At 46.2% G+C, this 25,122-nt stretch overlaps 2 protein-coding genes across 3 annotated transcripts in view; one reads left to right on the forward strand and one right to left on the reverse strand.

Annotated features, from left to right (window-relative positions):
- The window catches only part of LOC136962943 (gamma-aminobutyric acid receptor subunit beta-2), a 37,878-nt gene extending 33,127 nt beyond the window's left edge, over positions 1 to 4,751 (reverse strand). For both annotated transcript variants that reach the window (XM_067256875.1, XM_067256876.1), the window contains exons 1-3: positions 4,618 to 4,751; positions 4,403 to 4,494; positions 3,615 to 3,682 (exon numbers count right to left, since the gene is read on the reverse strand). In XM_067256875.1, the coding sequence (XP_067112976.1) occupies positions 3,615 to 3,682; positions 4,403 to 4,494; positions 4,618 to 4,700 (243 nt within the window). In that variant the 5' untranslated portion in view covers positions 4,701 to 4,751. The remainder of the gene's footprint in view (positions 1 to 3,614; positions 3,683 to 4,402; positions 4,495 to 4,617) is intronic.
- A 6,096-nt stretch (positions 4,752 to 10,847) lies between these two features.
- gabra6b (gamma-aminobutyric acid type A receptor subunit alpha6b) lies at positions 10,848 to 19,636 on the forward strand. The gene is given in 9 exon segments (XM_067256794.1): positions 10,848 to 10,936; positions 11,071 to 11,195; positions 11,639 to 11,706; positions 12,360 to 12,580; positions 12,882 to 12,964; positions 13,060 to 13,203; positions 13,675 to 13,827; positions 17,545 to 17,798; positions 19,376 to 19,636. Coding segments are annotated over 9 exon segments (1,398 nt in total).
- The last annotated feature ends 5,486 nt before the right edge of the window (positions 19,637 to 25,122 follow it).

Consider the following 25,122-nt stretch of genomic DNA (forward strand, 5'->3'; position numbering starts at 1 on the left):
TGGGGAGTTAATGTCGTTTTAAAGCACTCAGGTTCAGACGAGAGATTATAAATGCCGTATAAACATATCGACAGACTTTCATCTCCTGACTCCTGGCTTAACAAAACGCCATCCAAAGACGCTAAGTCCATTCAATCAATGGCCTTTGTCCCCAAGTCGCATCACAAGATATGAAAAGGAAACTATTTCCACAGAATAAGGAAATATCCCTTCATATCAACCGACGTACAGTGGAGATAATGTGTTGTTAAACTGCCTCTACGCTGTACAGTATGTGGGCTTCCCTGGTCCAGTGCAGTCTCTGTGTTTTCCACGACATTTCACAGTGATATCTTGATCTCCTGAGCTGCTGGAAGTGGAATGTGCTCTCTTCTAAAATGGAGGGCTCTGCATTCTAAGCACCTTCCTCTCCAATCAATAAGCTCCTCTTGACCTTTGTCTGCATCAATAATAGTATTTCAGGGTTTTTAGACAGGGATGAGAAGTTGAGCTCATCCTTACCTCACAGTGCCTCGCCCCCAGAGCACACTGTTGGCAATGGCGCGGATCAAATCAAATCGTATTTGTATAGCCCTTTTTACAAGCAATGTCACAGAGGGCTTCACATACGCCCATAGAACTGCCCCTCAACCAACCTAAACCCTCAAGGAAGACAAGGAAAAACTCCCAGAAAAACTCACGAGAGGAGATAAAATGGAAGAAACCTTGGGAGGAGCAATTCGGTGAGGGATCCCCTCCTCCAGAGACGGTTGGTGAAAGAGAGGTGCAGAACACAGGCTAAACATAGTCACACAGCAGGGAAGTGTCAGTGGGTGTTGAAACACCAACATCCAGTGTTCAACTTGGGTCAGTTGGTAAATGTCAGTATAAGCAGAGGTAGCCACAGGGCTGGGCAGGGGGTTGAGGAAAGGGACCGGATGTCAATAGGCATGGGATGACAATGGCAAGGAAGACAGAGAACGAAAGAAAGAAAGCGACAGACAAAAGCAGAGAAACACGCAGCAAAGCAATGAAGAAAGGCAAAGAGGCATCCAACGACGATTCCCTTTCTCCCATTCACGAGCTACGGGTTCGCCTCGACACTCGTCCTCCACGGTACTGGGTACCCTGTTTCAGTTGTATGCTGCCCGAGCCCCTTCCTCTGTGTGTCTGCGGATGAGTCATGTGAAGCTCCAGTAGCATGAGGTGCGTGACCTTCCCTCCAACGTTACAGATGCCGCCTCTCCAAATGGCAGCCTGTTAATGTCAGCAAACTTCCTCAAGCGCACACACACACACACAGGCACGTGCACACACACACACCCACACACACGCACGCACTGAGGCAAGCCCGGACTGACCCTAAAAGCCTGCCGTGGCCCAGCCTTACATCTGACCTTTTGCTCTCCTCCCCAGGCTGGGTAGCGGGTCTTGAGGCTCAGCAAACAGTCCGTGGAGTGTGGATTCAAGCACAACACCTGCGCCAGTCTACTCAGGTCCACTTCCGTATGCCTGGCTGTGTGGGAAGACAACGCAGCACAGATGGGCGTCGGCGAAGTAGGTATAACGACCTCAACAAGCGCGGACGGATTTCCGGAACCAACACCCTCTGGAGCCGTTGAGAATCCTCGACCATGTGTTTACATGATCCAGGCTAGTAAGGTCTAAACACCGAGGTCCATGGAGAGGACAACCAGTTAATAAGACCTTTACTCGGGCTCCAGTTCGGCAGTAACCCCACAGGGGAAACACAGCTGTAACTTCAATCTGTTTTAGCCGGAGCCCCAGCCCCTGCTAGGCTCATATGATTGGACATGTGGAGAAGAAAGCGATGCTCCCGTCTGTGATCTGAAGAGAGCCTGGCAGATCGAGGAGACGGGAGATCAAAGTGGCCCTACCCTCTACAGGCCTGGCCCCTTGCTGGTCAAGCGAGGTGAGCAGGTCAAACATCTCGTTGGTGTGGGAGATGGGCTTCAGGGACAGAATTACCGAGACGCTCTAAGAGTTTGATCAAAGAAAACATGCCTCGATGTTTTGATTTCTCTTATCACAGCTGGAGAGGGCCTGATGGGAGATGTAGTAGGCACCACACCACCCCTATGGTGCAATGTGAAGGTAATGATCCAGTGGAGATCTGAAGGCCCGGTCAAACACACATTCTCCGTGTTTACCCCCGCTTCAGCTGTGTGAATAACCACTTAGTAAAGATCCCTGAGCAAATGTGTACAGAGCGTTGAAGGTAAAATCCATCATTATCTAAAACAACATCCCAGGTGCTTCTAAAGGAGTGCCGTTCAGCCAACTAAAAGCACGTATCGGTCCCTTTAATTAGGAGGCTGAACATAAGATGCTAAATCTACCAAGGATAACTTTTGGTCAATCAGACAAACAGGATTTTGAAGCAACGCCCATCAGATGGCAGTCCTGAACCCCAGGTGGGAGGGGGCCAGGGGCTGGGAGGAGCAGGGGGGTGGGGGAGTGATGGGAGTCTGAGTGCCTGGTGCGTTGCTTTAGTCCCTTGCCTTGGTTACTCGGAGAAAAGTCTTTAATACGGATGAGCGCATTCAAGTCTCAGAGCCAGGCCAGTTTTAGTGTGGAGGGGGCACTAGACCAGTGATTTGTGTGTGTGTGTGTGTGTGTCAGAAAAACTGTAATGCATGGAAGGCGAGGGGGGTGTTTATATGAGCAGCAACTGATCTATTTCTGATCCAATAACTATGTGCCCTGCATGGTAATTTGAAACACCACCATGACAAATCCAGAGATTTTGGGTGCTGGTGTTAGAAATACCACCATAATTGCTCACTGACAACATACAATTAGTAACTACTAAGCACAATCCCTTCAAAGCAACAAGCCTGACTGCAAACCCATTGGAGCAGAAGAATATCTCACAATGAACACACCTGCAGCCAACAGTTTATAAGCAATGCACTACTGAAAACATAATGATGTTGTCCCAAATTCCATCACAAGGGTTGATGGGGAGGTTGACCTTATCTTTCACATAGAGATTGTGTCCTTCACTGGCATGCAGTTCACAAAGCACATCACTAGGGGATGCTCTTGCATGAAGTAAAACTTTGTAGCACTCAAGAAGTTCCTCCAGAATTAGTATTTCCACCCAACTAGTGTTTCTAAAACTGTTTAAGACAATTCATGCATGTCTGAGTCTCATTAGCAAACAGGTTACCGACTCTCATGTGTATCTCTTGAGTTGTGATCTCATGATCTGTGTCATGCTGTAACGCTGCCGGAATGCTGCTGGGCCGTCTGGAAATGAATTCCAAAAACCTTTGAGAATTAAATGAGAATTCATTGTTCATATATCAACGACGTTTAGATATGAAAAACATGAGAGATAACAAGAAATATGATTTACACTCTCAGTTGTCATTGGTTTGGTAAGTCGTATTCTATTTTCTGACTTAACTGACCTCCCTCTCCAAACATTAAGAATCGGTTAAATGGCAGCGCTATGATCAATGAAAGGGACAGTCCAGCGAATGTACTGAGCGTGGTATATTTGTGGTAACCAGGGGGTTCCCCAGGAGGGATAAGCAAGGCTACTGTTTAGGACCACAGATCACAATGCTCACGAATGATTAGGAAGGGGGTGATAATTGAATACTTACCATATTGACTTCTGATACCATGTCTATGCTTGCTATGTCTATGTTCATCCCCACTCCCACAGGCGGACCTGCGAAAAAACATCAGAACGGACTAAAATAAAAAGCGGGTCAAATGTGTGTTTCTGTTGTGTTCTAAAATGTATGAAAGGAGTCGAATATCTACGACTTAAAATAGCTTTATTGTCTGCATCATGGCACAGTAGTAAACATTTAGAAACTAATAATCAGCCAGATAACACGCTGAAGTGTTGCTTTGGATTTAGGTGCGCGCGGAATTCCCCAAAATGTTAATCGCGACGCACAATGGTGTTCATTTAACTGAAGATCTCCCGAGAAAATTGTACAGCGTGCTAACAGACTACATTTAAACAGTTTGTAGGCTATTGTTAACCATTCAAGACAAAGCACCATGTAGCTTTTACACATTTATCCAACAAAATCGGCGCAGGTGGACAGAAATTCCTCACATTGCCTTAAGCTTGTATTTGTAGTAGGCTATAATACAGTTGCATTGTATTATGGCTGTATATGAGTACAAAAAACCTGCCCTTGGTTTGTTGGAAAGTGGTCATAATCCGTGTTGTTTAACACATGTGGAACGAAGTGGCCCGATTAATCTATGAGGCTAGGCTACCTGGGAGAGCCGATGGTTTGTGCCTTTTACTTTCAAAAACCTTGAGACCCAGGGATTCCTGCGATCAGACCAATTAAAGCAACAACTGTTTGTGTTATACGGCTGATGACAAAGCAGTCCATTACAGTTCGTGTTAGAAAATTATTTCAATTACCTCCGAAATCTGGCCTCAAGCGAATGTCATATCCTTTCAGCAGTCTATCAACTGTTTCCTTTACCAATGACATATTGCTAGGGTCATTGACACTAAAGAAAGAAGCAGAAAACATCTTAGATGTAAAGGTGTCTGATCTCAGTAGTATTTTAAGTGTTTTCTACAATGTGCAACACAGTCAGGTAAAGTGATGAGCGTCCACGCCGGCCACTTACCTTTGCGTACAGACCACGGCCACTATTAGGGGAAATGTCCAGACACCAAAGCATCTCATTTTTCTTATTCTCAACACCGCCATAGTTTTGATATGATTTTGAATTTCAGTGAAGGCAGACGAGAACCAACTTATTCTGGCCAGTGCAGTAATTCCAATGTGGGGCGCATGCGCATACTCTACCACAACATCAAGGAGCCGCGGCTGCTGATGCTGGTGGTGGTAGAGCAATTTCCCAGCCACAGAGGAAATTTAAAGGGGAAAGCGGAGCAAACAAGTTGGTGAGAGGCAAACAAAGGTCTCGTTCCATTCATGGCATTGAAAAAGTGTGAACCTTAACGTTCAAACCACAACATTTCTTATTAATTATTTAATTTGAGTAAATGTTTGGAGTAAAACGTAATTTGGCGATTTTTATAAATATCTTCTGGCATGAGCAAGAAGCAGAAACGTGTTATATGCTTCGTCAAATATAGCCTAACATTTTCATGAATACTTATTTCCTTGGCCGTAATGTGTGTGTGTGTGAGAGAGAGAGAGAGAGAGAGAGAGAGAGAGAGAGAGAGAGAGAGAGAGAGAGAGAGAGGGGAGGGAGGGAGAGAGGGAGAGAGAGAGCGTGTAAAGTAGTAGAAAGGATGCGCGTGGGTTACTGTGAGGGTGTTTCGAGGAGCAACGAGCGAAGAAAGCGAGTGTTTTACTCGTTTTCTCAAGTCGGTGGTGCATCTTGAGAAACTGCAACCAACCACAGACCAGTAAACGAATGCATTCTAATACACCTGCTATTTAATTAATCCCCATCTCTGTCTCCCAATTTATTTATCAATTGCACATCAACCATCCCACGTTTTTCCGCCTTTGATGACTTTGTGCGCAAACGCGCACGACTAATGAGTAAAAGTACATTCATGATGAGCGCATGAGCGAACTATGTTCACATAGGACATACAGAACCCACAGAGATGTGCTGTACAGTACATCCTACGCATCTCAAAGCCAACGCATTTGATGTTCTGCCCACTTCCGAACAGGTCGTGAGCTACTGCATTAAAGTGAACACCCATAGAGTGGGTCGTTGAACATTATACTTGGAAAAGGGCGGAGCACAAGGGAGGTTTCTGGTGGACAGTAAAAATAACTGATAAGTGAATGTTTTTCTTATTCATTGACACACAAGCCTAGAGTAGAGCTCGTTCTTAAGTGAAACAAGTTTGTTTTGGGGGAATCTCAAATACTTAATGCCTCTGTGGTGACATGTCTACTTCATACTGTTTAGGCTACTCATGATTACATTTTATTTGGTGGCATGTGGTTTGATCTGCCAATTGAAGGGTTAGGATTTGTCTCACAAAATTCCCCAAAAGAGACTTTAACAGTTCACATTTAATCTGCATAGCTTTTGATGGAGCTTTCAAATATTCCATTTGTTGATAACTCAGCTTTACCATTCATCCATCCATCTTGCCATCTTTCTATCCATCCATCTGTCCATTCGTCCATCCTTCTATCCCTTCACCCATCTACCTAGCTATTTATTCATGCATAAATAAATAAATTCCCTCTTTCACACATTAATTAACTTAGATGTTGATTGCTTTTGCCCCGTGGACCCTGTGTCTACAGTAGCCGTTTAAGCAAGGCTTATTTGATGTAGCACTCCTAAGAACTGACCTCCAATGTTCAACTGTAGGGAGTCAGGTGGCTGAGCGGTTAGGGAAGCGGGCTAGTAATCTGAAGGTTGCCAGTTCGATTCCCGGCGGTGCCAAATGACGTTCTGTCCTTGGGCAAGGCACTTCACCCTACTTGCCTTGGGGAGAATGTCCCTGTACTTACTGGAAGTCGCTCTGGATAAGAGCGTCTGCTAAATGAGTACATTTACATTTATTCATTTAGCAGACGCTTTTATCCAAAGCGACTTCCAAGAGAGAGCTTGTAAACTGTTGATTTGGTTTATTCTGCAGAGTGGCTCTTTCCTCCTCAAGGTCAGCCTTTCTCTATTTCAACATAGTTCTGGGATAATGACGAGCGACATATTGCTCACTCTTCACAATCAAACACATTTGCCCACTTTGTCCCGACATGCTGTTAAAGAGGTGCTCTCTGTATATACTGACTGCTGTCTAATGCAGCGGTGTTTGTGTGTGGTCATCTCCGTAAACCAGGGCTTGTTTGCTGGAGTCCAGGGCCCTGATGAAGGGGTCTGTCTGGGCTGTGTGTGGAGAGAATCTGTGTACACCGATAACACATCACAGCTCATCATCTGCCATGACTTTGGCACTCGACAATGTTCTATTTGCCAGTAACAGAATACCATTTGAAAAGTAATTTTTCTATCCATGTTGGGACTTACCACGTTGGGAAAATGTTTGGTAAGTCTCAATGCGGCAAATGTGGTTATAAATAATGGTTATAGTTAGCTAAGGATATGAAAACAAACAACTAAACTTGTATTCCAGAAACATCAAACATTCAAAGGTAGCAAAAGTATCAACGACATGAGATGTGGCGAGAAGAAACCAGAGAGCTTGGCCAATGAGAGCAGACACTTAGCTGTGCAGGTCCTGAGCACATTCAGACACATGGAAAGACGATTTTCAAGCCATATCTTGTATATATGAATATCACTTGTATTGTCTCTGTTCAGAACGTTTTCTAGTTCTGTCTGCTATACTGGACACAGACTCTGGTCAAATATCGTGGAAAAAAACCATGTCTACGTTTCAATAATAATTCACCTGTATGTTACACCTCAACCATCTGCTACAAGGCTTGTTTGTACCGTATCTGTGGTTGGTGTTTTTTAGGAACCAACGCTGTCTCCTCAGAACACCTCAGATGTGCAGACAACAGAGACCACTGACTCCTTTGGCTTGCTGGCCCTCTCACTCAACAGGGGGCGCCACCTGCGTCAGCTCAAGGTGACAACGCCCTTCAGCACCAGCAGACGATGGACATGGATGCCAACCCTGTCAGAGGACTCAGGGTGAGTGTCAGCTTTAGCCACAGTTGGGAGGAATCACCTGAGTTATCCTGCCAAAAAACTGCCTTTTGGTTACTTGGCTTCCCTTCAAGGTTAGCATGTTATGACAGATGGTACTTTACTGTTTGTTCTGTATTTAGTTTATTGTTTTTGCCAGTGTTCCCTACGTACTCGCATTTGACTGAGATATATGAGTTATTTGTTTTGGGTAACCCAGCATCACGTGAGGGTTATCTCTCTGGGCGCTGTTCTAGGGGTTCATTGTGGCTGATCTCATGGCTCTGCCCTCCGCCTGCTAAGATGAACACAGAGGAGCCCAGAACCACCGCTGCAGGCAGCCTTGCTGACTTTGACTTGACACCAAGTTTTTTTTTTTTGGTAACTAGGAGCGGTTACCATAGAGACTGTATTATATAGCTATTCCTACACCTGCTGTAGGAGGAGAATCATATTTATGGCTCTGCAGTGTGTCTACATATTGTGTTAAGAGCAACGCGGACGTACAATTTATGTGATTATGTAATGGGTGGTCAAGTGTAGGTTCGGCTTTAACCGTTTTTGAAGTTTTGATTTAAAGCAGACGCACTTAAACAGAATTGTGCTCAGTTCTGTGTTGCCTGGGCGACCATTGGACGCTGTCCATGGTGCTGAAGTGAAAACGCTGTCCATGGTGCTGAAGTTTACACAGGAGTGTCGTCAGACGTCAGTCTTTTAATCTGTCGTAGGATTCAAACCCAGAGGCATAGAGGTTGATGACAACTCATTATAATGTGTCTATTTGAGGGAGGAGGAGGAGAAGAGAGAGAGAAAACCGACAGAAAGAGAAGAGAGAGAGAAACAGAGAGACAAAAAATAAATATTGTTCTGACATCCCAACTGACCACACATTCCTGTCAACACCTAAAAAGTTTCCAGCACAAGAAGTTTTGGGTGCATTTCTACCACTAATTAGTGTCACAAACAAAATCTTTCTCTACTGAAACATCACGATCTGCAAGCAGATCTGTTACCATAGATACTGTATAATACAATTTGTTTCTACAGCATCCTCTGTAGGAGGTGGGTTATATTTATAGCAACACTGCATAATTACCAAATAGAGACACCCAACACAAAATACTTGGTGTTGGGTGATGAAATGCAGCATGGCCAGGACTTTCCTTAGAGATTGCAGAAGTACATAGAACCCAGATGTGGACCTGGGCAGCCTAAACATTAGTGGTGTAGAAGGTAAGTGGCCAGTCTCATACACTTTGAAGAGCACTGTATAACAGTCATTTATACTGTTACATTTGTATCTGTGTTCGGTCCCTAATCTGTGTGATTTGCTCAGAGAGCCAGTGTTAATTGCAACACTTTAGACTGAATATAATGAACTTGCATGAAGGTCAGACATTAAACTATGTTCTCTCAAAGCAATTGGCAATAAGGACACTATTTAACAGAGCCACTAAAATGCCTTCCAGAGGCTCTTTGTTCCGTTTGGCGCTTCCTGACGACCATTGCCAACGCTCCGGAAGACCAGCGGAGCTCAGCGTCCCTCGCAACCGTCTCTGCCTCAGTGCACTCTGGGACACTCATCAGACCCATTTGTCTGTCGCTCAGCCAGGCCAGGCCATCACGCCTCAACCCCCCGACTCAGACACGGGACCACACAGCCCCCCCCCGCCCTTTCTCCTTAATGATGTGTGCTAGAAGCCCCTCTATTGACTGTATGTGAATGTACCCGCCCCCCCCCAGGCCTCCTAATGGATGATATGCCTCATAAAAGGGGAGATGAATAATGCCTGTGCCCACTGTACGGTGCTTAAAGTTTGCTGCCATGGAGGTGGATTAGAGAGTAATGGCCGGGTCTGTGTCAGGGCGATGGTGGCATTACTGTATGTGGATGCCAAACAGCTTCCCGCCACTAGAATCGGCAATAAGCCCTTTTTCTAAGAGGACTCCTGGCTCATGGACGGACAGCCGTAAAGCTGAGTAAATGACATCACGCTGTAATACTATTATGTTTACTATGATGTTGATTCAGCTGTTGCTTCTGATATAGCTACCATTACTAAGTATGCTACTAGTTCTAAAACTATGTCTAGACATAGTACTAGTAGACTAAAGCAGCATAATCGGTTTGGTAATCCCTATGTAGAACACCGGTACGGTATCAAGTAAAGGACACTGATTCTATTGGATGTGTATTTGGTCGTTGTGTTCAAGATGTTCTTTGTGTATTGAGATAATTTATCTTTATTGTCTGTTCTTTATTGTCAGAAAAAAAAGAATATATTATTATTATGTAAGATACATTTACAGTACAATACTTCCAGGATTGTAATATTATGTTACATAACTAATTTACAACTGTTTTGAGTTGTCATAGGAATATACTTTACATTAATCTTGGTCCAATGTATTATAGATTCACTAGATAATGTGACCAGACATAAAGGGAGAGTTTAAATTTGACTGTTCTCAACATTTGACTACAAAAAGTACTTTATCTGCAAGTAAATGTCCCATATTTACTTTTAATGTAGATTGTAAACTGCTATCCGATTGAAGACAGCAGTCTTCTAGAGCACAGCACAACCAAATTAGCATTGAAGTAAAACAGATGATGGGTTTTGTAAGAAAAAAAGGTTTCAGGTTATATAGCCACCAGTAGAAGAGTATTGTGCGCTATGTCCCTCCCACTCTCCACCACCACCTCCGCAATCTGATTCACACCCGTTCACTTTTATCTACTACTACAGTATCATTTCTATTTGTTGACACATGCTGCAGTGTGTTTGGCTGGGTGTAAAAAGTGTGTCAGAGCTAATGGAATAAGAAGAGTTAGTCGTGACCTAGGTCAGCATGCAATATGGACAAACTCTGTCTTTTACTTGGATAATAATTTAAATCTTTAGAGTTTTCACAAATACATCGAAACCCTCTGGTGAAATCTGTTGCAGGATATTTTAGACTTTTTCGAATCTCCAAACGAGTCTTTGCTAATTCCCTGTCAAAACTATCACTGGCTTTCTTTCTCCCATCTAATCTCCCATAATGCCTTATTTGATTATTGTCAATGCCCTCCGTCCCTGCTCTCCGTCCCTGCTCTACAGTCTCTTACAGTAAAACTCTTTAGTTTTTCAACTGAGCGAGTCAGATGAGGCGCAACCGCACTGGTGAAGTCACAGTGGACTGGCGCAAATGCCTCGCGCTTCACACTAAGCCTTGTTGTGATCGGTTCTGAATATGCTTCTCAATCATGGAATATGCAAATTATAACAGTTGACCAGAGATTTTTGGCTGTGGAGTTTTGGTGAGGCATGGCGCTCGTTCTCACTTGCTTATTTCTGTCCTGGTAAGTACATACAACTCTTTTTATTCGACTTTTACGCACGTTATTGTACGTTGGTGATCGTTGTGATTTGTGAAACTGCGATTTTAACAAGTTTTATCAAGTGACGCACTGGTGGCATTCTGTATGTTCTTCATTTACAGTGTGAGCAATGTTTGGGGAACTCAAGCGCCACAGGCGAATATTTATTTGGATAACATAACGCGCATATTGGATAGATTACTAGATGGCTATGACAACAGGCTACGACCTGGATTTGGAGGTACAGTTACACATATTTATTTCGAACAGGTTGTTTTAAGATGTGAAATAAAAAATGTCAGTTTAATAAAGTTTTAGTTCTAACAGTTTCGAGGCACGAATTTTCTAGGTACTTGCCTGTGTCCCATCTTGGAAAGTCTTTGTAATATATAATTGATTTCACCATGAAATATTTGCCCTCGAGTGCGTGCATGTGTTCAGCAATTAGATGAATCACTGACCACTCAGTCTTTCGAACAATGATCCAACCTGTTTGAGGCAAAATGATTGGAATTGTTCTGTAGAGCAATTTTCAACTCCAGCTCTATGGGTATTGCTAATCAGATGGAAAGCAAATATTAACAGTGTACATTATAATATAAATACGTATATCCTGTGTACATGTCTTGCTACCTTTTTGAGGAAGTTTGTTGTTTGTATCAAAAACAACACTTTTATTTCTAGGTCCAGTCACAGAGGTCAAAACAGACATCTTTGTCACCAGCTTTGGTCCTGTGTCAGATGTTGAGATGGTATGTAATGCACTTGCATAACACAGAACTCTAGAGCCATATATATATATGGCATATATATTGTTTATATAAATATTTCTTTTAGTAGTGTACACAGTAGATATGTGAAAGTACAGTATTCTTGCATGGGTGTGTGTCTACAGTGGGTGGGATTCACGACTGTATATGTCCACGGTCACAAGTCATATTCTTTCGACCATCCTTCATTACTATGGCATTTGGGCAGGATGTCATTATTCCAGCTTAGGGATTTTAATCTGGTTGACAATCCCTATCGGAGAGGGTTGGGAAGCGGCTGAGTGTTCTATTTCCCTACACACCATACAGCCTCCACGTAAAGCCACGTAGTTGCTATTCTATAGGCAGGGACAGATGAGGATTTTCAGCGAAGCAAAGCCATTCATTTGATCTAAAAGCATTCCAGATTGAGTCATACAACTGCTACACAGTTACAAAATGTTCGAAACTAAGACAGGCACAGTGTTTTCCATGACATACACAAACACATCAACTATTTCAACCAATGATTGCACCAAATGAATTCGCTCTGGACAATGACCATGAAGCGTATTTAGCTCAACTGTGAATCATCATTCTGAAAATGTGACCATGCATGCCCTCAGATTTCATTTCCCCAAACTGGCATCCCACAGGAGTACACGATGGATGTATTTTTCCGTCAAACGTGGATCGACGAGCGGCTGAAATTCGAAGGCCCCATTGAGATCCTGCGGCTGAACAACCTCATGGTCAGCAAGATCTGGACGCCGGACACTTTCTTCCGGAATGGCAAGCGTTCCATCTCTCACAACATGACCACTCCCAACAAGCTGTTTCGCATCATGCAGAATGGAACCATCCTCTACACCATGAGGTATTACTGAGCTACACTGAACATGTTCGGAGCTGCCCAGGACCTGAGCGCTACAGCCTTGGGCTGTACAGGGAGCTATTATAAACACAGACATGAAAGCATATGTTCTTAAAGGAATGGCGTGATGGCCTACTTGAGTGCTTCACAACAAGAGTGAATGCAACACTGGTGTATTAGCATGACACGGTGGGGGGGGGGGGGGGGGGGGTGCAGGGGGGGCTGCATTTACATCAACGTATCTCTCCCTAAATTGGCTTTGTGTCTGCTGTAATATTTGGTCAAATTCATGATTTAATCCCAGACTGACCATCAACGCAGAGTGTCCAATGCGGCTGATGAATTTCCCCATGGATGGCCACGCCTGCCCGCTGAAGTTTGGGAGCTGTAAGTAGTTTTTTTCCGATAAGCCCCGGTCAGACAGATGGTTACATGATAGCGATTACAGACTGACCATGTCTATCTCGGCCCCCGCTGTCCAGATGCTTACCCTATGAGCGAGATTGTCTACACGTGGAAGAAGGGCCCACTGTTTTCTGTGGAGGTCCCCCAGGAGTCGTCGAGTTTACTGCAGTACGACCTGATAGGTCAGACTGTGTCCAGCGAGAGGTTAAAATCCAACACAGGTAAGAGAGATAGGTCGTCTCGTGGCTGTTATCGCATTCGAGTCAGACTCGGCACACAGCTAAGCAGGAAAAACCACACAGCTTTAGGAACTGTCCAACTCAATCATCGTATGAAAGATGCCTGCGTGCACATGGACTGGATGTGGGTCCACGTCTTTATTGGAATTGTTTCAATTGAAAACTCTCTTCTGTCTGTCTGTCCCTGTCTCTCTCTCTCTGTCTCTCTCTCTCTCTCTGTCTATCTTCCTACATGAACTGAATGGTGCAAATTGATTCGTAATTATTTGATGTGTTCAATTTGCAGCATTGCATGTGTGTCATGCTCGCCCAGTACGTGCCATATGTCCTGGAAAAGCTTGCTGTTTCTTTGATATCTGTTCACAGAAATCATGTTGTATGTGAAATTCTGTGAAAATACTGATTTGTCGACTCGACCACGGAAAACAAAGTTCAATTTTTGTTTCCCGACAGGTGAATACGTTATAATGACGGTTCACTTCCACCTGCAAAGGAAGATGGGCTTTTTCCTGATCCAGACGTACATCCCCTGTATCATGACTGTCATCCTTGCCCAGGTCTCTTTTTGGATCAATAAGGAATCGGTTCCTGCTCGAACTGTATTCGGTAGGCCTCTTCTGGTATCCTCAAACCTCACACCCTCATTCCACGTCCCCCATCCATGTTCACATCTCACAGTGTCAAACCAAGGGGTCCTGACATAAGCGAAAGAACATTGGGCTGGGATTATTCTCGTTTCGTTTTTTCCCACCAAGCTGGATGTACCGATTCGTCACCCACAGCATGTCTTTCCATATTGTGCCTTTGTGTGACAAGGCGGGGAAAGTTTCCCCTCGTCCTTAAGTGGTGTTCCTTGGCAGAACACGCCGGAAGGTTTTCAGCAATGTGTGGAGTGTCCGACTCGGTGGAGCGTTGTTAGCGCAGAACAAAGTCACAGCCACAACAGCTTTTACTCATTATCTCCATATCCTCCACCTTGGCCAAGTACAGTTAATTGTAAATAACTCCTGTTCTGAAATTGGTCATACCAGGAAAGCAGAGGGGGAGTCTGTTTACTTGGACAGTTGCCGAGCAGTCGCAGGTTCCGCTAGTTCATGTTACATCACGCTACAGTTACCACACATCGCTCTCTCTCGCCTGGGGAGGTTAGAGCTCTTAAGTTCCCATTGCCTTCCTTTTTGATTTTCCCATTTCCAATTTAGTCTCAGTAACATTTTTGCCAAGCTGGAGCTGCTGCCCTTTGTAGATTATGGCTCTCCTCTCATTCCATCTCCTTTCTCTCTCTTCTCTTCTCCTTTCCTCTCCTCCCATCCTCTTTCTCCCCTCCTTCCCTCTCCTCCACACCCCTTTCCTCTTTTCAGTCCCCATCTATCTTCTCTTTGGTAGGCTATCAGAGTTCTGACAAGACCCCTCCACTCTTAGGGAAGAATAGCTACCAATCATTACCGTGTGTGTTGCAACTTTGCAGGCCCCACGCGGAACGCACATCTGCGAATCCTCATTAACCTCCCACATCCTGCTGTTTTCATTCTGCATGGTGAAGGGGATAACAGAAAAGAGAGAGAGAGGGAGAGAGTCGATGTGTCGGTGTTTGGTGCGGTGCTGTCTTAGTAACTGCTGGTTTGTTCTTCAGCAGCGGTTGCATAAAGCTTATTGGATTTCAACCAAAATATACAAGGATGGTGAGGTTTTATCTTAATTCTTTACACAGTTTGTTTATACTCCCAATGCGCACCCTAAATTGCACCCTAAATTGCACCCTAAATTGCTTCCGTAAGTCGAATGTATTTGATGTTGGCACTGGTTGAACACCAGAAACAGTGATAGGAGACACAGTGAGCTACAAGATAAAAACCGAGAGGTAAATGCCCTGACGGATAAACTGATGAAAGACTGAGGGAGGACAGACGGAGTGGAGGACGAAAGAGGGAAGATAGGGCGGAAGTGGAGTGAGACAGAGGCTGATCAAAGCACATTAGCCATTGTCGTGGCGCCACGGCAACTCTGCCCGCTCCGCTAAGAGCTGAAAGTCCCCTGAGCGCAGTGCTCACACGCTTAATTGAGTGGGGCCTAATTTGTGCCTCGTTTTTCTTCTTCTTTTTTTTGCCTTTTTTAAAAGCACACAAATGCCTCGGGCTCTTCGTTCCTCCATTTCTCCAGCTTTCTCCTCCACTTCCGCCTCCCTTTGCCTCCCACCCTCGCTTTCTTTGACCTCCTCCATTTTCCTGACACACTTTCACGTCCATCTCCCCACCCCCCCCCCCACACACTGCAATCAAGTGGCTGAGTAAGACAGGCAGCGTCGACAGCCAGTGGGGAGAGTCTCGTTACTGTAATGGGGAGTTGGTGGAAGCAGAGTTGAGATGCTGAACAACATTATTTCATCCACTTAGACACTACAAGTTCCTCCCTCCCTCACACGAAAGATAAGAGCACAGACCACAGTGGCCTATTGGTCCATTTCTTCTATTTTAGCTGGGCGAGAGCAATCTCACTGGACCCGATCTCCACAGTTGTTAATGGCCCATTACACGGCAAGTCGAATGTGTGAATTAATAGCTTTTGTAAGTGGCTCGGTGCAGGATGGTTACTGCTTCATTCTGTCTTTTCAGAAACGCTGACTGTAACACACTCAGAGTATTGCAAGTGGCGCACACAGTTTTTGCATGTGTTTGTGATGGGGTTTCATTGATGCTGCTTGATTAGGGGAGACCAGGAGTGGATGTGACATGGGTTCGCTGAAAGTGAAAGTGTTCAATACCCGGTCTCCCCTATGATATTTGCTTAGGAAAACGAGACGGGATGTAGGCAAAGATCCCATGCTTTCCTACAGCCGCGGGTGGAAAATGTGTTCTGAAATGAACGAACTCGTTATGTGGGATTGGGCCTCACAATGGCTCCGACATCTGTTCCCTGTAAACGCCCATCGCGTGTGAAGCCTCCGCCCATCCTGGAGTGTGTGTGCGGCTTCCTCTTTCACTCCCCTCCCCTTCATCATCATCATGCTCTCCTGTCCCTGATTATTCACAGTGCTCCGCTCATCCATCCTCACGCCCCAAGAGTAAACCCGACTGCTCATCCCAGCCCACATCCCATTCATCATCGCCGCCGTCTCCCCCATGCATGTTGGCCCATGGATGTCCATCAGCGATGGGGATCACCTGGGTAATGTCGGGACTGGTATGACATCCTCCATCCACCTCCTTTCTCCTCTCTTCGCCAGCTTCTGTCCTGTGTAGGAAGTTTCGATGTGAGGCGATTAACCATATATATCTGTTCGACTTTCGGTGTATTCTTCTGTTTAGGGATGCATGTGAGATTTTCTCTCAGTTTATCATCGTTGGCAAGCTAGACATTTATCACTTGCTCATCAGCGAACTCTTTATAGGCTAGGAGACTCTCTCTCGCATGCCCTAATGCCCCCATTGTTGACACTTCCCAAATTATAATTTTAAGCTGCAGATTACATAAATCATCAAGAATGCTAATTGTTCTGCCCCTTTGGCAAATGATGTGGGCATCAATAAGCCTTTAAATAAAATATTTAGCATAGATACATTTACATGTATGCATTTAGCAGACGCTTTTATCCAAAGCGACTTAGATAATAGATAAAGCATTTAAATTCATATTCTATTGAATGTACCTTTTCAGCATCTCGTTGATTTTGTTGCACGAGACAAATTGACAATGCCCATGAATGAACCAGACATGAATTACGGACACAATATATAATAATGTTTTGAATTAAATGAATATGAGCCTGTGCTTTCTAAATGAAGATTTTCAAAGTTGAAAATGTGTCTCCACCCAATCAAAGATATTGTGCTTACTTGTGAAAGGGTAATGGCAGAAATACTTGGAAATGCATGATCTGATTCGACCTATTGGGTTCAACAGAAACCATTCGAGGCCAACTGACATGCCTGAACACAGCCTTAACCATTTACCCTAAAGCTATCCAATGACATGCAAGCCAGTATCACATTAAACTGCCAGTGACTGAGCAACAAACCTACCATTTGTTATTCCCAGTGAACCATGTAAAATACCCCACCCACCAAATGAAAGGGTTAGCGGTCGTTGTCTTTTAGGAAGACAGTTTAGGGAACTTTTGGTGGGGGATAGTGAGACCCACACTAGGAATAGTCCAAGCAACAATGCAAAAATGATTTGATAGCACAATAGAAACAAAGGAATCGAGGAAGAATCATTACCACAGAATACTTAAAATATTAAAACAATGCCTTAACTCATGGTTTTCACTCACTAACCCGTACACAACCTATATAACCTGTATATTTGCATGATGTCAACACACAGGCATAACCACGGTGCTGACCATGACCACTCTGAGCATCAGCGCTCGCCACTCTCTACCCAAAGTCTCCTACGCCACGGCCATGGACTGGTTCATCGCCGTCTGCTTCGCCTTCGTGTTCTCCGCCCTCATCGAGTTTGCGGCCGTCAACTACTTCTCCACGCTGCAGGCCAACCGGGAGCTGCGCAAGGCGGCGGCCATGAAAGCCGCCGCCCAGGAAGCTGCCGCCGGGGGGAGCGACGGGGACGTTACCTCGGTAACCTTAAACCACACTCGCGCACATATACTCCCGCACGCGTACACACAAGACAGGAATACATGTGCCCACGCGTGGGCACATGAGCACATACGCGGACATACCCGCGCGCGCACACACACATACACAAACACGCACACGCACACACGAGTCCAGACACGCAGGCCACAAGCTGACACAGAGACCCACAGTGTTCTGCTTCTCTTTCACCGGCCTCCCGTGTCGCCCCCCCCCCCCCCCCCTCCCACCCCCCACGCTTCTCAGTGTGTGAGAAGAAGAGCACTTTGACGTGGGGAGACAGCCAGTGGGTCCGTGAACGACGCTGCTGCGGATTATGTAAGCGGAATAGATTAAGGGAATATCCGGGCAGATCATTGCAAGCTCACGAGGAGGCTTGGAGCCGGGGAGGGAGGGAGGGAGGGAGGGAGAGAGGGAGGGAGGGAGGGAAAGAAAGAAAGGACACAGAGGGGATGGCTTTGAAGGCTCTGACAGAGAGACTGCAACTCGGAGGAGGGTGGTACCAAACCCTCAACATGTTGTGGGAGGATAGGCTGTGCTCTACCCAGAGAGGTGAATCTCAGCATACCATCTGCTGTCAACAGCACAGATCACCTCACCAGTCCCCAGTTCAAACACTGCCAAATATATGGATCCCCCAGGTCATTGTCTAAGGTATTGCTCAGTGATGGAATATATGACTGTAGATGAAGAGGTCGCAGGTTCAAATCCCACTCTATCTGTGTCTTTGGATGAAATTGTCTGCTAAATGAACACGTTATTGTTATAAGGATTTTCTTAGGTGAGAGTCTGTTTGGCCTTTGGTAGAATGATATTGAGATGCTGCTGAAAACACAACTTTACACCTGTTTGTTTATTGAACTGTATACCAGAAGGCCAGGTTCACCGTTGTTCACCTGTTCAAATTGGATTCCACCTGCCGTTGCGATCAAGCCAAACACAAGCTCAAACTGATTGCACAACCTGCGTATTCTCAAAATCTGTGGCCTTACTGTAAATCCAGTATCTCTCTTCCCAAGACAAAACAAAATCCGATAGTACAGTATCCAGCCTGCTGGTGCTCTTGTTTGTTTGGAGAGACAGTATGCTGAAATGTAGAGCAGCACAAAACAGGCTTGGCTGATTCTTTTGGGAGTTGGCCAGGAAGAAGCCAAGCCTGTTGTCATTTCTCAAAAATAGCTGCCGAATTACAGTGTTGTGTGAGCCACACGCTCGCTGTGTGATTTCTCACCTCCGGAGGAACCGTGGCGCAGTTCGGCAGCTGACATTTGCCGCTCCAACCTGGTGCTGGGAAGAGAGCCAGTTCAGCCTGCGCGCGCGAATTCCCTGTAAACACACACAGGCCCGCGCTCACACACACACACACATGTATACATAATTGTAAATGCGGATACGGCGATATATATATCGTCGATGAAAGGAATCGATTCGACTCGATGTCCGTGTTCAGTCAGTCCTTGTACTAACAACCTCTCTCCATCAACCCCATCTCTCCTTCTCTCTCATCCCCCCTCCCTCCCCCCTCCCTCCTGCTCCTCCGCACGCGTGCGGTCACCCAGCTGGACCCAAGCAGCGTGCTGAAGAAGAGGATGAACTCAGCCCCTCTGTTCGAGCGGCCGGCCAAGACTTTCCCCAACCCTCCGGTGAACGCCCAGGCCTTCCTGCAGCAAGGCTCGGCGGTGCCGGACAACAATGTCCTGACGGGCACCAGCATCATCGACAAGTACTCCCGCATCCTCTTCCCCCTGTCGTTCGGGGCCTTCAACCTGGTCTACTGGATCGTCTATCTCACCAAGGACACCATGGAGCTCTCCAGGTGAATGCAGGAAAGGGTGGAGGCGGTGAAGGTAAAGAACCGGCGGCGGTGGTCGTGATGGTGGCCGGTGGGGATTTGGATGGTGGTCATGCTGTTGATAGTGGTGAGGATAATAGTGACGGTGGCGGTGAAAGGGATGGCGATGGTGAAAGGGATGGCGATGGTGAAAGGGATGGCGATGGTGAAAGGGATGGCGATGGTGAAAGGGATGGCGATGGTGATAGTGACGATCATGATGCAGATGGTGGTGAACACTATATTTGTAAACTTTGCACCGTAACAAGGCATTCAACATTCAAACGAAAATCGAAACCGGGTAAAGTAGACAGTACTGTCTCAGTAATTGGCAAACTGATGCGGTTTAACAATGTGAACGACACAGTTGAAATCTTTGTCACGTCGACGTGCGAGTAAGGAGAGAGACAGGCACACGTGATGGAGAGAGAGAGAGACAACCACAGCACAGCGAAAGAGAGCAACGCGTGAGCGCGTGCGGCGGTGGAGACGGCGCCCTCCCGACTTGACACGTAGCTCTTCCTTGCACACCACCGTCAGCCTAGTGCTTCAAGTCACCGCACGCGCGCACACACACAGACGCACACGCGCCCCTCCATCCACCCTCCCTTCCCCCTTTGGACACACGCGCGCACACGCAGTGCTGCTTCAGAAAACGAAAAGAAAACCCCCCATGGCATCGCGTGTTTGGCCGATGAGGAAGTGACAGTCTCTTTCTTTCCCCTCGCGAAGCTTGACGCCTGGAAGGTCGTGAATTATGCAGCAGTCGCACACAAAAAAAGGCCTCCATGTAGTTCCTGCGCTAATTAATAACTCTGCAGCGGTTCCGGTTGCGCCACCAATATTGAAATGGCTGCAGGAGAGTGTGTGCACCAGGGTTTGTGTTTTTTTTTTTTTTCATTGTAATTCAGCCCCTCAAGGTGTCATTGGCAACAGTCTCATTCTCATTCAAGGCCATGCTTCAGAAACTGGCACTGGAGGCTGCCAATGGGAGGCAGTGGTAATCATTTATAGTTCTTTTTATAAACTCGCACACACATACACGCACGCACGCACAAATGCGAGCAAACACTCCTACACACACACAAATCTCTCAGGCATATATTCTCTCACAAGCAATTTTAGCATCAACCAGGACAAGCTTTTACTGCCTGATGGTAAAGTTCTCAGAACTCAGCCCTCGTATGATTTCTGAGGTATGTTGTCAAACGCCGGAGATGTATGTCAGAGCGTCGGTGCTCTCACATGAAAGCTTCAAGCTGTCAAACCGGTTCCATCCCATCTCTTTTCACCTGCAGTAACGGCTCCACACATGCACGGCTGTCAGTTGTAAGACAGGCTGTCCAGTGCTTCAACAAGATGCAAAACGTCTTGAGATCCTTTCTAAGGTATTTTGTTAAGTGTAGTGGGTTTTTCAGAGGATTTTTAAGTAAATAGTTACTTTTTTTCCACCTCAAACAGCATGCTACAGAACACAGTTGCTGTGTTGACAGTGTGCAAAGGCTCACCTGTCACCCTGGCAGCTGAAAAAAACAAAACAAAGGCTTTTCCGGAACTTTTCCAGGATTTTGGCCTGCTGTTTTTATCCTCTTGGCTTGGGGCTGGACAAGACAAGTGACTTTACACTGCGGTGATGGCAGCTGTCAGGCACTGACAGGACTTCTGTGACGTTTTCTTGAAGCATCGCAGTTAATTGATACAGACTGAAACGGACCAAGCAGTTACGGACACGGCGCGGCATGCGACGGCGCGGCATGCGACGGCGTGGCATGCGACGGCGCGGCATGCGACGGCGCGGCATGCGACGGAGCGGCATGCGACGGAGCGGCATGCGACCGCGCGGCCACGGCACAGCCATGGCTCAAGAGATTCCCAAAAAAGACGGGATCAAAAAGAGAATGAGAACCTGTGTGGAGCTATCGGAAGTCGAGCCTCTCAGCTCGAGATGTGTTCGTTGTTCATTCCCCAACGGGCGGCTGCTTATTAGTTATTACCTCGCATTTCTTCTCATAATCCACCACCCCCAAACCCGACCTCGCTTCTTTCCCCCGAAATATACTCTCATCTCGGGCCCCCCATTAACACCCTAGCTCTGAATAAATGTTGTTAGAGCGAAATGTTAAAGTAATCCGCTGCATTTTTCTTTCAATACATTAAATGCTGGTATCCATTTACAGTAACAGGGCCTTCAGCCTGTGTACAGTTTCTCTTTTATGACAGAATCACTCCTGGGAGGCAGAGCCCGAAGGAAGAAAAGACTCTTAAGAGACGCTCGCAGCCACAGGACAAAGTGATCTAAATAGGATTCCTCTCCCCCGCTGTTGGTGCCACCAGGTTGTCTTAGTGTAGCAGTGTAGCAGGCTTGTGGTCACTTTTTAATGAATAGGGCCATTGAGGAAGGACATTAAGGAGACACATTTGCTGAAAAGGCCTCCAAGGGCCTCAGCAGTGTGCGTCTGCAGGCTAGCAGAAGGTGATAAGCTCCCTTTCTTTACAACGCACTGGAGTGCCTCGACTTGAAAACATTTCTTTTATGATGGTGTCGCTCATGAATCAAACACACGTAATATCCCTTTCCTGCTCGGTTCCTATTTAAAGCGCGGCCCTTTCCCTTCACTTGGGTGTGATGACAATTGAAATAACCGGCTCGCGAATGGAAAATGCAGGCTAGCGAAAGCGAATCCCTGTCAGTCCTTCTCGTTTTTATTTATCTTCTCGAGATGGCCTCAAAAGAGAGAACAGCCAATCCGCCTGTGTACAATGTTTGGATTTGTGTGTGTGTGTGTGTGCACAGTCAATGTGAAGTGTTTCTATAAACATGTATCCCAGTCTGTTCTGTCAGGCAGACAAATGTGTTGGCTTATAGATCCACGTAGGATAAGATAGGCCACGTGATGTCCCCCGTCGCCTTCCCCCCCTCTCGCGTGGTCACAAGGAAGGACATCTATCCTGATGCGACATCCACCAAACCATGAGCAGTCAGCACTTTTGTTTATAAGGCCGTTGTTTAGAAGACCACATAAATATATATATATATATATATATATATATATAATTCCCCACAGACTTGTGCATCTCACCGATCAATATACACCTTCCTGGCTCAGTGTGCTCTCTCACATGCATCACTGAGTCCACATCACCATCACCATGGGTAACAGGCATTCCTGATGACACACCATGCAATAACAGGGTTGGAAAAAGGCTCCTTGTTCAGAACGAGCCACTGGGTTTTGACACATACCGTACCGACACGTAGGTGTGAAATACCTGGCAGAGCTTCCCAGGCAAGCGAGGGAAGGCAGAGGAGAGGCGGATGATTTTCGCAAGGTCTTTGTCAGCGGTCCATGAGCGAGGGCTTGATTCAAATGAGCAGGCCCGCATGCCAACCGCCAACCTTGGAGGGGGCGGGGGGGGGGAGGGGGGGGGCGGGGGGGATCACACACACAGGGCCCGTGCCGGGCCCTGTGTGTGTGTGTGGGGGTGAGTGCGTGTGTATTAATATGTACTTGTGTTCTCGCCCCCTCCTCTGAACATCACCCATAACACTTAACACAGTCACACGGCGATATATCGGAGTAAAATAGACCAGACTCCATTTATCGCCTCTGATGGCTCCCTTCTCACTCTTTTAATCATTTGTTGTCTTGTTCTTTTCTTACAGTGTGTAAACCTACTGGAGCACCCCCTGCTGTTACACACATATTCACACTCTCTCTCTCTCTGACACACACACACACACACACACACACAAAAGCAATGACCCAGTCAGAACCAGAGAGAACACTCATCGCTTGGACGGATGACAGAGACTCTCGCCAAGGACCTTTTTTTTTAATGCCGTTTTATCTTCTTCTTCTCTCGTTCTCCCTGTGATGCGCAAGGCTTTGAGGGCATATACTAGCCTCATCCAACTACCAACCTGGGAGCCCAGCTCGACTGATAGCCCGTGGGGCTCCCCCTCCCCTCTCTTTCTACTCCGTCACTGCTCTCTCCCTTCCCTCCCTCCCTCCCCGAAGAGACGCAACACGCATTGGCACTTCTCTTCCGAAACCCTGCGTCCGTTTCCCTGTCGCCGCCTGGAAGTGCTGGTGCGTCCCGGGGAGGAGCTGAGTGCTTGCTGCGGGCCTGGGGGGTCCTGGCACCACGAGAGGCATACTCCCAGGGCCCTGGAACACACCTGGGGGGAGAGCGGTACCAAGGGGCCTGGCTGGCCCTCTTCTGCCTCAGTCCCCTGGTGGTTCCACCCTCTCCGTTTTTTTGGGGGGGTTCAGCGGCTTCATTTCACTCGCAGTGAAATATATTTGTGAAGTCAGTTCTTTCCATGGTTTGTTATGGGATAGGATCCTCACCTAGATTGGTTGAGTATGCATGCACGCACGCACGCACACAAGCACCTTTCTCTCGGAATGCCTCAAATGTTTCTCTCTTTCAAGCACATACTGTAGTTATCCATGTCGACACAATCACCCAATCCTTCAGCATTTAAAAAGGGTTCGCTTTTTCACATCCCCAGATTTCATTACCCCTAGGGGAATTATAAAATGGAAAGTACCAAGAAATGTGTCGTTCAGCAGTCTACAGACAGGTAAACAACATGAACTGGGTGTGTGTTTGCTAGCATCCTCAACAATCTTTTAAAACCTGGGCTGTGGATTCACAATATATATAGCTAACTTTGCTGTATTAGGGGTATTAGTATGATATCGTTTCCTGGCAACAGGCTGCACACCTCTCTTTTAGATTTGTTCTTTAATGCCTGCATTGTTTGTTTTAATGTTTTCTATTTTTGCACTTTGATGTAATTGCATCTGTCATTATAGGACAAGGAAAGGATTCTAAAGTGGTTGGCAATTATTCATTAAAACGACAGCTTTCCCGTTTTCATTTTAAACCGAATCCCTCGCAAGCAATTATGCATCATGCCAAACACGTTCATTAATTAGCTGCTGTCTGGATTTACATATGATTATGCGCCATTTCCAATTAAACAGGGAAGTTAAACCATTAAATCCACCCAGGTTCGTCTAAATATATCCTTCTTCATATGGGACGGTCTTTATTGGGCAAACATGACTGTCTCCCACTCAACGTGACACAGAGTATTCCCCTCCTCGCTGGCCAAACAGAAGCAGGGACATATACTTTCTTTTGTACTCAGTTCCTTAAAGTTCCCCCTGTTGTTCCAAGTTTCTTCTTTTTTATCTCCTCTGAGATTGGAGAAGAAGCTGTAGAGAGGTCAGGTGGTGCAATGGTGACCCCACGGGTGTGTGTACCCTAATAGCTCATTTGTTGGAGTTGTCCAGTTATCCTTGAAGAACTAGTTGTGTTGATTTCATGGGGGTATTTCAGGGAACGCTTTTGTCCACACATCTGGTGAGGTATCACTGGATATCACATCTGGTCTCCCTTTCCCTACTGTCTGTGTCCGACGTGGAGGCTGAGGACCTTGGAGCTCCAATTACAGAACACCCC

Source organism: Osmerus mordax, chromosome 19 (assembly GCF_038355195.1).
Source record: "Osmerus mordax isolate fOsmMor3 chromosome 19, fOsmMor3.pri, whole genome shotgun sequence".
NCBI classification, from domain to species: domain Eukaryota; kingdom Metazoa; phylum Chordata; class Actinopteri; order Osmeriformes; family Osmeridae; genus Osmerus; species Osmerus mordax.